The sequence below is a fragment of the Hemicordylus capensis genome, chromosome 3 (genome assembly GCF_027244095.1).
Source record: "Hemicordylus capensis ecotype Gifberg chromosome 3, rHemCap1.1.pri, whole genome shotgun sequence".
Taxonomy (NCBI): Eukaryota; Metazoa; Chordata; class Lepidosauria; order Squamata; family Cordylidae; genus Hemicordylus; species Hemicordylus capensis.
Genome location: NC_069659.1, coordinates 125,872,890 through 125,885,211, shown reverse-complemented (window position 1 = coordinate 125,885,211; position 12,322 = coordinate 125,872,890). Strand labels below are relative to the sequence as shown.

At 43.1% G+C, this 12,322-nt stretch overlaps 1 protein-coding gene and 1 long non-coding RNA gene across 8 annotated transcripts in view; one reads left to right on the top strand and one right to left on the bottom strand.

Annotated features, from left to right (window-relative positions):
• The first annotated feature begins 284 nt into the window (after positions 1–284).
• Positions 285–10,631, top strand: LOC128351656 (uncharacterized). The gene is made up of 4 exons (XR_008319953.1): positions 285–431; positions 9,323–9,445; positions 9,568–9,603; positions 10,049–10,631. It is a non-coding gene; the product is annotated as an uncharacterized LOC128351656 (long non-coding RNA).
• LOC128351655 (arylsulfatase D-like) overlaps positions 3,102–12,322 on the bottom strand; it is a 30,912-nt gene continuing 21,691 nt past the window's right edge. For 6 of the 7 annotated variants that reach the window (XM_053311358.1, XM_053311363.1, XM_053311360.1 and 3 more), the window contains 2 exons: positions 6,121–6,242; positions 3,102–3,975 (listed from right to left, as the gene is read on the bottom strand). In XM_053311358.1, the coding sequence (XP_053167333.1) occupies positions 3,611–3,975; positions 6,121–6,242 (487 nt within the window). In that variant the 3' untranslated portion in view covers positions 3,102–3,610. Of the gene's footprint in view, positions 3,976–5,647; positions 5,745–6,120; positions 6,243–12,322 lie in introns of all 7 variants that reach the window. The other variant, XR_008319952.1, reaches the window with a different exon arrangement.

Sequence of the window (12,322 nt, the reverse complement as noted above, 5' to 3'; positions counted from 1 at the left end):
CTCGTTAAAGCTACAAAATCAAAGCCAATCAAAGTCCACAAAGGAATAAAAATCCTCCCACGGAAATGGAAAACTTCTATAAGGGAGTGAGGGGAAATTCCAAACGACTGAAAAAGTGAAGGACGTAGTATCAGCCAAAAGAGCTCTTACTTCAGGTCGTAATACATGCAGGAGCCACTCTTCAACTCATACATAGAAAGGGGAAGATGATTTGGGAAGTTGCAGTTTTCTGTTACTCATACTGAGGCTAAATGCAGTAGGGGCATTTGAGGGTAGGAGTAGGACCCGTTGATCTCAGTGGATATTTCTTTCAATAAGCATTCACAGGTTTGCAGTGCATCCCAGAGGGTTGCCAACATCCCACTGCCCGAATAAGGGACACAAGGGAGGGAGTATGCTGGACTGGAGCAATTTGGGTCCTCCTGAGTACTGTAAGTGTTTTTACCACTTTCAACTTAAACTATGGTATAAGTTACAACTTAGATTGCTTCTCCTCTGCTTATTTATATAACCACGGTTAGCCAAACTGGGTGTGATGTAATTTTGTTTTCTAGAAAGAGAAGTGTTGTTAGCCAGTAAAAATAGGTTTCACACATGTAGTCATGGCTTGCATGAATTTCATGATCCTGATGATACCTGGATGATGCTAAGTTAGCCAATCATTGATGGCTGTTAATGTTAATGTTTTTGTTAATGTCCCCAATAATGGGACTGTTGGCAACCCTAAACCTGCAGCCCACCAGAACCACAGAGAACTCTGGTAGTGAGAGAAGGGCAAGGAGTTGGAGCTCATTAATTAGTTCATGATTAGTGAAAACAGTTGGTTTGATCTGAGCTATAGGTTCTTCCGATTATCTGAATATAAGGGACAAATGGCATCCTGAAAAGGACCAGGGGTGTACTGGAGGGGGATGCGCAGGGACAGAGCGCTGGTACCTCTCGGCTTCTCTGGCTGTTGGGGTGGACGTGGCCATGGGAGCTGTCATGGAGAGCGCCTGCACTTCTGCATTTGCAATGACCTCACTGTAAAGGACAGACAATTTGGGCTGAAATAAGGGACGTTCCTGCTAATAAGAGACTGTTGGTAACCCCCTGCCCCCTCCCCCACTTAGCAGATAGAGACTTTTGAAAATCTGGTTGCTAGACACCAGGGGTAACTAACTGCAAATATTCACATCTACCCAAGGAGGGGGAACAACCCCTAAACCACCATGTTGTGTGAAATGGGAGATAATTGGTATTAACACAAGCGGGCAGTGTTTTCATGTTCTTTGTAATTTGTAACAAAGTTATGTACGCTGAGATGCTTCCAGATACTTGCTGTAAAAGTCTGGAATAGAGGTTCTCCACAGTTGAACCTAACACCAACTCCATGAAAAATAACACATGTTATCTAGTAGGGAAATACCACTATTACTACCATTGGTTTATTATTATTTTATTTTTAAATCACATAAATCCATGATGTATGGTGTATTCTGAGGAGGAACTTTAAGAAATAAAACAAGAACAAGAATACTAAACAACATGCAATGTTTAATAAAGGATATGGAAATATATCAGTACAAACTGTTATTTAGAGAACATGGATCATTGAACTGATTTGGATGATTGTCAGCCAGCACACATGATAACACTGGGGATGTAGAAAGAGAGTGCACACTCTTGACATTCTTGAGGCATCCTTGAATTGCATGAGCAAGGCATTCATATGAATCATCCCCCACATGTGCTCTAAATCCTATTCAAATAGATAAGCATCTGAAGATGGACCCTTCCTGATGATGATGTGGGGATCTTGTAGAGAAAGGCACTCTCTCAGCTAACCTGGACGTAAGCCAATCAGGGCTTTAAAAGGTAATAACCAGCACTTTGTACTTTGCCTGGAAACATATCAGCAGTCAATGCAACTGTTTAAGAGCAGGCATAAGTGGTCCCTCCAGGATGCCCAAGAGACCAATCTGACTGCCACTATGTACAAAGGCAGTCCTATATAGAGTGCATTGCAGTAGTCCAACCTGAAAGTTACCAGCTGGTATACCACTGTTTTCAGGTCATTCTCCTCAAGGAACGTGGTCACAGCCTCCACCTGTGACAACAGGTTGAGACCTAGGTCCAAGAGCACTCCCAAGCTATGAATCTGTTCTTTCTGGGGGAGCGTAACCTCATCCAGAACAGGAAGTTCTATCCCGTCTTCAATGAGTGCCTCCGTCTTGCTTGGATTCAGCTTCATTTTATTATCCCTCATCCAGCCCATTATTGCCTGTAGGCAGGCATTTAAGGGGCTAATACCATTTCCTGATATTGATGACAAGGAGAAATAGATTTGGGTGTCATCAGCATATTGATAATACCCAGCACCAAATCCCCTGATGACCTCAACCAGAAGTTTCATGTAGATGTTAAAAAGCACTGGGGACTGATTGGAGCCCTGAGGTACTCCATATATAGCAGTTCCCATTTTGAAGAGCCATGTGCCACCACCTGAAATCTACCCAAGACATAGGAGCGGAACCATTGTAAAACAGTGTCTCCTATCCCCAAATCCCTCAGGCAATCCAGAAGAATACTATGGTTGATGGTATCGAAAGCTGATGATAGATCTAAAAGAACCAGCAGAGTTACACTCCCTCTGTCAGTTCCCTGGTGAAGCTAATCTATCAGGTTGTGTTATCCATGGAAATGGTAAGGAACGGAACCCCCATGATTAACGAGGGCTACCTGTAACTTTTTAAAAGACCACAACTGTATCTATGGTTCACATGTTAGGTTCTTCACATCTCTAGGGATGTTTTGTCCTGTGAAACTTCTAAACGTCTAACCTTCCCCTACATTGGAAACATTTTCCAATATTCTAGAAAAGGGAGTTTGCCTTCAGCTCCGTCATGTTCCAAGTGGCATTTTTGCCTATGTGATATTTTTCTCTTTAATAAACATATTCCCCTTTCCTTTCTTATGATGTTTCCTATGGGAACCTCTAGCATTTTAATGTTGTTTCTGCTTTCCCCGACATTGTGCCACATCTCAGAATAGGTGAACATACCCAGTATTTTTCTGCAGCACAAGTTAATCAAAACATTTGATTAAGAAGAAGATCTCACTTTATTAATATCTGGAAGATCTCACTTTATTAATAAGGATACAAAATGATTTTAAGAGATATCTCATCACTATGATTGTGCAATGTTTACAATTTGGTTGTAACAATAATATTGGTGTAATTAAGGTTGAGTGAATATCTCAATAGAAAGGGCCATATAAAAGGACATGCCCTACAGATTCCACTCCCCCCTCTCATCACAAGGATATATATGTTTGTGATAAGGGACCCTCTGATATCTCCCCACCAAGAGATGGAAGCACATTAAATTGGGCTAACGTAAACACCCTACACATTTTTGAGATTAAGTCAGTTAGATGACTAGCAGGTGCCGATATATTCTTGGTGCCCCTTAGAATGGGATATTTAGAAAGACAGAAAGAAAGAAATGTTAATCAAAAGTTGAATATGGAGAAGCAGGCTAAAGCCTCTATAGAAATTATGCTCACCTCTAGCCTAGATAGCGTTGAGGACACAACACAGAACTGCCAATTTGCTTTTAAAAATACTTCAGTGATCATCATTACTACTTTCTCTATCACACCAGCAGAAGGGAAATATCCCACAACATGGCTGCAACCATGGGTCCCATTGATTACTAGGTAGATCAAGTTGATTAGGGACAGGAGTGAGTGTCTTGCGATGCTCTTCCACTGCTCTTTCAATTTGACTTACAATTGTGTTAAAAAGAGGCTCCGAACTTGGTGACAAAGGGTTGGCTTCAGAAGGGTCACGTGAAAGGTCATAAAGCACTGGGGGGTTGTGGTGGGTGACGCTCTCTCCAGAACAGGGACACATTCTTGTTCCATAGCAAGCTCCAGCCCCCTCTGGTGTAAAGTTTGGAGTCACATAATGGGCCTTCCAGAGAGCACCACCTTCGAGAAGAAACCAAAAGATATAAAGTGCAATGCCTGGGAAATAAACGTTTCATCCTCCACCCAAAAAATTATATTCTGTTATTTCCACTGGAATTACAGTCTAATTTCTTCATAAGAAGTACTTCAGAAATCCCTTGAAATAGCTGTTTTGGTTAGTCTGAGTAGAAGTTTTTCTAAGAAAAATGCTTTCAACTACTTCTATTTTCTTCTGTAACTGTTATCATCATACAGCTTTGCCAGAGATGATTAATTGCTAGCTGTCTTGGAGGAATGCTTTCTCCATGATTCAGATAGAATTTCACTTCTTTCCTTCACAAATCTTTTAGCTTCAAAAGAAATGGTCTTGGATGCTTTCCAGACTAACTGCCTATCAACAGCAAAATGCCTCCGTTTGGGCAAGTTGCATTTGGGACGTAAACAGCGGGGGGGGGCAGTCTTGCAGCAACTAACAACCCAAAAAAGAGCAACTTTTTCACGCTGGATATACAACATCCTTGCTCTATATCACAACAATTAAATTCACATCAAGGCACTGGAAATGTGAACGGCACCCTGCTATCCATGTAGGTGTCATGACACAGGAAGTGTGGAAGCACACTTCCGAGATTTGTCCTGACCCCGTTGTAGGGTCTAGTCTGGAAAGTGCCCTAGAGAGCACTTATCAGCAAGAGGGAGCAGTAGTAACTGTTTGTGACGTGTTCAGTCATGGTATCAGGCTGCTTATAGTGGCCTGAGATTACCTTGTAGGAATTATCTCAATTGAACTATTAGTGTAAAAGATTATTTCTAATATATAACTGTTTTACAGCTTAATTGTGCCAAGTATACACATTCAGAGGAACTTAAAATAGTTTTGCATTGTGTTAGGAAACAGATAGTTCTCATGAACCTTGGCAACAGAATTCCCACATCAGTTCCTACATATGTACAAGGAAGAGACTGCCAATAAGAAGTCCTATCGTTACAAACATGGAGGAAGAGGCTTTTGAATACTGTGCCTTTTGAACTCATCTGTTCCTATCAACACGTCCTAACTGATGTGTCCTAATCAAAAGACAAAAGCTTTGCTTCCCAAAAGAGCATCAGAAATACCTGAATATTTGGGAATAGTAAACCACATGGGGGAATATTTCAATATATATTTGGGCTAGAATTTTATTTCTACATTGCTCCAAGGAAGTGCTCCAAAGTACATAACACCTGTGGTTTACTTTTTTAAAAATGGGAGGTACCAGGCCATTACAATCCTTGACATAAAAACTCTGTTCCTACATTCAGATATTTGGGCTATCAGCCTCCAACTGGCCCAAATCTTGTGGGATAGTCATGAGTGTCTGGCAAGTCTCCTAGGTATTTATGGCTAACAGGAGCTATGCTGAGAAGGATTTGCTGCAGAAATTGAGTGTTGTTCCCAAGTAGCTTTTTCTTCTGTCATCTCCTGTTCCCCGACAATCTCTCTCACTTACTCGCATGCATATGGAATATGATCATATTCTATTTACTCGAGTAACCTATATTGGACACCAGCGATATAGGGAAGACGCTGAAAGGCATCACCTCATACTGCGTGGAAGATGGCAATGGTAACCCCCTCCTGTATTCTACCAAAGAAAAACCACAGGGCTCTGTGGTCGCCAGGAGTTGACACCAACTCGACAGCACACTTTACCTTTAACTGTGCGGAGAAGTGTAGCATTGGGAGTTTATTGGTATGGGAATCTGACTAATCTGTGGTCTTTCTCCCCTGCTTTCTTCCTGCTGTCAACCTTGTATTGCAAAAAGAAACACATTGTTAACCGCCCAGAGACGAAAGTTTGGGGTGGTGTACAAATGTAATAAATAAATAAATAATCCAGCCCAACCCACTGAAGATGGTAGCTGGTGGAATAGGTGAGTAGTAATTTGTGGTGGAAGGGGGAGGCCTTTTCAGCAGTGCCACCCCCTTTATAGAATATTCCTCTCTTTATATACCGGGCAAAGATCTTTTTATTAGCCCAGGCCTTCAAACATGTTTAAAACTTTAATTTTGATGAAGAAAGCTGATGCCAGGTTGATTATGCTGAATATTTCAGATTTTGAACTAAGTACTTTATGCCACACATGAATATTTATAACTGCTATAGGGAGGACATTTATACTCACTCTCCTTCTGATGCCAGCGTACTCCATGCAAATGTGTTCCACAGTAGTGAAACATGAATTCATGCTCAGAGTGCTGTGTTGCTCCCTGTAATAATGCTAGCTGGTTCTTGCCATCAGTAACCCTAAAACAGAGGGAATAATACATGCAGTAAGTGGTATGTGTTGATTTCTCCCCAGTTTTAAATACCAACAAATTCAGGGCAAAATCAGAGGGGTTTGCCAAGATAGAAAATGTGTCAACAGATGGGGAGATAAGATATGGGACTTACTGAAATATTTATCACTTATCTTAAATTCTGGAAGGTCCTATTTGTTCTATAGCAAATGTTCTATAGTGTCCAATACTATGGATTCTCTTCCCAGAAATCTCCCATAAATCTCACCATTCTCCTGCTTGATTTAATTTCCTTCAGGATTGTGTTATCAGCCATTGCATTGTCACTGTGTGTCACTCACTACAACTTTACCCAGTTTGGTTCAAATGGGTTAGGTGGTCCACAGATTAGCCCGCTTGTGCCTCAGATGTTCACACAGCCACCATTTTGAATTGGAATGGATGACATCATCACACACCACGCCATTAGGGCATCCCTAAGTGTCCCTACAACTGTAGCAAATTTGATTCAAATCGGTTAAGCGGTTCACAAGTTAGCCCACTTGAACCTCAAAAGTTTATGCATCCGCCATCTTGGATCAGGGTGGATGACATCATAAAAAACTATGCCGTTGAGGTGTCCCTTTGTGTCCCTACAACTGTACCCGATTTGGTTCGTATTGGCCCAGGCGTTGCGAAGTTGATGGGGGGGCACACACATGGACACACACACACAGACACACACACTGCCAGGTGATCTCATAAGCCTACTGGAAAGTAGGCAAAAAAGGACATTAGGCATTCCTTATCAGGCTCTTTTAATTTCAGTAGGATTACTTTGAGTAATGTTCCTTATTATGTAAGTCACTATCTCTTTCTTGCTGCATTCTTTACGAAATAGGAGAGGATGGATGTTTGACATTTTTGTTTTAAATATACCAACACATCTTATGCCCAGTGAAATGCTTTGGCTAATGTCAGATTCTTTGAGAACAACCTGTGTATTGGGTGGGTTGCTGGTGGGTTTACCTCACAGGGTTTTTACATTGTTTTCCACTCACATTTTTAAAAGGACCTTTCCATTATTAGCCCCTCCCTCAAGACCATTTTCCAGGGTTTATTTAACCGTTCCTTTATTATATGGAAGCAAGTCCCACTGAGTTTAATGGAGTTTTCTCCCTTCTAGGTGTGCATGTAGAATTGCAGGTTCAGTTATAAAAATGCTGCTGGGAAAGGCATGGGTACTCCAGCCTAGCGTCTACTTTCTCGCAGTGCTCAGCTACATTCTTCCACAAAGTGCCAAAGAAGTGCAGAAAGGAAATACCAAAAACCATTCCCACCTAGTGCCTATTATTGTGGTGTAGACTGCCTTGAACATGGACATTCTACATGAGAGCCAAACTGCTGGTGAATATGAAGGCTCCATTTCTTAAGTATGGCCAAGTAAAGCTTCCATATTCACCAGCAGTTTGGCTGTGAAGTAGAACCTCCATGTTCAAGAGCAGTCTACATGAGAATGATTATTCTTGCTGCTGAGTGGGAATGGTATTTAGGATTTCCTTGAGGTTCCTCCTTTGGAACTTTCTAGCATGGGATCCTTGCTCCTAATCCTATACATTTTTACTCAGAAGTAAGCTCCAGATAAATAAATGCTCTCTGCCCAGAAGAGTTCCCCCAATTTTGGCTTCAGAATTCTCAGTGGGCAGACTCAGTTATGATCTTAGCTAACTTTCCCTTAGATATTTCCCTTTTTTATGGGGATGTTGGACAGTAATTATTCAAAATTCACTAGATTGATGTTTTTCAAAGCAGCAAAAGTGACGGGTTGCTTACCTGTAACTTGGGTTCTTTTAGTGGTCCTGTCCTTTTACACAAATGGGCTTTGCACATGTGCAGCAACCATGTCGGATGCTTCCAGCTATAGCTCTCCTGCCTTTGGTGGGATCCCCAGCTGCTACATGCAGCTGTGCTACTCCTCACCCCCTCCGTCACGGAGTCTGCCTTCAGGAAACCCCTGCACGAGGATGGGAGTGTAAAAGGACAGATGATCAATAGAAGAACCCAAGTGACCATGTTGTTTTGTGATGTGGTCTCTGTCTTTTATACAAATGGGCACATAACAAGCTTATTTACGTGGAGGTGGGTGTAATCAAAGATAGAATGGAGGACTGCTCTGCCAAAGTATCCCTTTTTGCCCCTCGCATCAATGGCGTAGTGGTGAATGAAGGAGTCTGGAGGCACCCAGGTAGCTGCCTGGCAAATAGTCTCAAGGGGTACTGCTCTTCTGAATGCAGCAGAGGCAACCATGGTCCTAGTGGAATGTGCTTTGGTAGTTGGTGGTATTTCTTTTCGAGCCAACTTGTAGCAGAGGTCAATTGTAGACACAATCCACTCAGATAAAGACTGAGCCGAGACCTGACATCCTTTTTTCGGGCCATCATAGGCCACAAACAAGTGTGGAGATTGATGCCACTCATGGGAACACTGAAGGCAGAACGCCAAGGCTCTTCTCACATTGAATAAATGCAAACAGCATTCCACCAATGTAGATGGATTTCGGGGAAAAGCTGGCAAGTTGATCGGTTGGGATTGATGGAATGAAGACACAACTTTAGGCAAAAACTGGACATCTGGGTGCAAGACCACCTTGTCTGCATAGAACACCAGGGAAGGAGCATCTGCTCTAAGCACACAGAGCTTGCTAATGCTCCATGTGGAGGTAATGACAGTCAGGAACGTGACCTTCCTGGTAAGTAAATAAGGTTCAGTTGTGGCCAAAGGTTCAAACAGTGAGTCCAATAAACAGTCCAGCACTAAAGATAGGTCCCAAGTGGGAGCTATAACCAAGCTGTTTGGGATAGCATGAGACAAGCCTTTCAGAAATTGCTTGACAATGGGATCAGAGAACCAGGAGTACCCTGGTTTAGGAGAGTGTGTTACGATAGCTGCCAGGTGACCTTCAACTAAGATATTTAAAACCAGAAGGTTTTAACTGCAATAAGTAAGAACAAACATTTTGAGCCCATAAAGAGCACACCTTAAATCCATGCCTTTCCTCAAACAAGCAGAACCATCTCCACTTATGCATATAAGACTTTGTTGTTGCAGGCTGATGTGCTGCTTGAAAGATGTCTTGGAGTTCTTCAGAAAAGGAGGAGAGATCTTCCACGCAGTCAAGTGAAGGGTTTCCACACCTGGATGGAGGATCTGGTCTGCTGTGCAAGATAGAAGGTGAGGATATGGTGGGACTCAGATGTACTCTGAGGCCATCCATCTCAGGCGAGGAAACCAAGACTTCCGGGGCCACTAGGGGGCTATCAGAATGCATCTCACAGATCTTTTCTGATTTTCAGGAGGATTCATTGAATCAGTGGAACAGGAGGAAAACGGTAAGTGAAATGACTGGCCCAAGACACTGCAAACATGTTGCCCAGAGAGTCTCGCCCTTTTCCTGCCATGGAGCAATACTGTACTCATTGAGCATTGTCGCAAAAGTATCTAGAGTGGAAACACCTCAACAAGTGAAGATCCAATTGTGGGTCCTGCGATTGAGGGTCCATTCGTGAGATATGGTCATTGAGTGACTGCCTACTGGTTCTTTATGCCCTGAATGTGTACTGCCAAGGGGGTTACCCCATGGTCTATGGGGTAGAGACATTGCCAGAGACAGCAGAAATCTTGAGGCCATCACACCTTGCCTGTTGACATAGGCCTTGGAAGTGGTATTATCCATTTGGACAGTGATTGCCGAATTGTGGATAAGAGATAAGCCTTTGAGGGTTCTGAAAATGGCTAGGAGCTCTAGATAACTGATGTGCCTTTGGTGCTCCACAGGTGTCCAATGGCCGCTGAAGTAGAGGACACTCATATGTGTTCCCCAGCCATGTTCTGATGTATCTGTGGTAATCACCCAACTCGGCAGAGGCAAGTGGAAAGTGTTGGTGGATTTAGGAAAAAGCACAGACTGCCCCTTTGGGTATTGAATGCGTCCAGATACCATCTCTGTAGGATTGCATCCTGTCAAGCATGGGGAAGCACATAGTTGGTGGCAGCCATGTGCCTAACTAGACGCTGAATGTTTTTTATTCAGTGCTTCATTCCCTGCATCACATGCTCTGCCAAAGAGGCCAAGCTGTGTATGTGAGCCTCTGGTAGAAAAACACAGCTCTGTTCCATGTTGAAAATCAGGTCTATAAACTGTATCCATCATATTGGAAATAACTGCAACTTCTCATAGCTCACCTGGAAGCCCAAAGATTCTAGAACATTGATAGTTCATCCTACTGTGGCTGACACTTCTTGGGGAGAACCTTCAGCAATGATCCAGTCATCTAGAAATAGGAAGATCCAGACTCCCATTTGCTGCAAGGACGCTACTACTGATGCCATACACTTTGTCAAGACAATCAGCACTGAAGCGAGGCCAAATGGGAGAGCCTTCAATTGGTATGTCCGGTCTCCCACCTTTGAAGCATAGGTAACATCTGTGCTGTGGTCTTATGGAGATGTGATAAATCTCCATAAGATGTGCAGATCTATCATGCAGATGTGTAGATCTATCGTGCAGTTCTAGAGATGCAAGCCACATGTGATGTGGAAGTGCCATGGTGGTGGGAACAGAGAGCATGCGGAAGTGCTTGTACTTGTTATTTGTTTTTATTCATCATATTTCTATACTGCCTGAAATGTAAATCTCTAGGCACCTGTTCAATGCTCTGAGGTAAAAGATAGGCCTTAGGCCATCATCATGCTTTGGGACTATAAAGTAATGGGAGTAAAAACCTGGGTTGGGAGGTATGGGTACCAATTATATTGCATCCTTGAGTAGGAAGGATTGAACCTTCTCTAGGATGGAGGTAGATGGCATGGTGATGACCTGGGAGTAAGCAGGCCTGCAAAGAAATTTCAGGGCATGACCTAGACAGATGATGGTCAAGACCCAGTGATTGGATGTGGTGGAGTCCCAAACATGAGAAAATGGTGTCAGATGGGTTCCTGACAGGTGGATGCTGGAGTCATTGCTTTGTTGAGTATTGAGGGGCCTCTGCTTCTGGGAAGAGGGTTTGGAAGTTTGAAAGGAGGGTATTTTGTAATGCATTGTGATTTATGAAGCTGCAGGTCTTTTCTTCTTCTAGAGGAGGCACAAGCAGCAGAATCTAATTCAACAAGTCCAGAACAGTTAGTCTCTGAATCTGAAGATATTAAAGAAATTGAACTGAAAAGGTCAAAAGGAGCGCTCTGAAGTAGAAGGTTGAGAAGAGGAGCAAGAAGACTTATAACTGGACTATTTATTTTGTCTAGACTGTTTGGACTGGCTAGAATTGAACGACATAGAGTGGGCGGTGCTCTTCATTTTCTTGATTTTTTGGAGTCTCTCATCACTTTTCTACAAAAAGTGCCAGGCCCTAAAATGGATGATCTTGGATTCTGGCACGGCCGTTATAAGTCAGGCCCGAGGATCTCAGCCAAGCATGTTGGCGTAAGGCTACTGACATCGCCATCATCTGAGCAGCCTACTCAACTATAAAGCTCCTGCTTCGTGGGTTGAGCAGCAGCTTCTTTTATGAAGATGTGCGCTGGGTCTTTCTTGTTCTTTGTCTGGAGAGTGGGGCTAGGTGGGCCTATATTCCAGTAATGCTGAGGTCCCAGAGGTTCTCCATGCTGAAGAGGCAACTGGTTTCAAGGTGATTTGCTTTGAAGTGCCTGGGCTTGAAGTATCAGGTGGTGCTGTGGGCATCTCAACACATTCCCATTGCTTCTTCTTTTTTGGTGCAGGAGCGGCATCCACTTTGGTAGTAAGTGGTTTCTTCTTGGGTATGCACAGAAGGTGTTGTCCCGTAGGCAAGGAAGGCTGCAGATGAGACACCTTCTTTTTCTTTATCATCATTGTTGAGCTGTTTGAGGCGGTTGGAATCAAAGTTGTCAGTGCCAAGAGCTGAGCAACAGACTTTGATGGCAAAGGAGTTGACGATGTCAGTGTTGACTCAGTCGATGGAGCACCAGGCATCTACAGGTCAGGGTTTTAGGTACCAAAACTGTTGGTACCAAGAATGGGTGAGGTGAATGCGGAGTCGCCAGATCAGCGGTCAAGCCTGAAGGTCCCGCAGA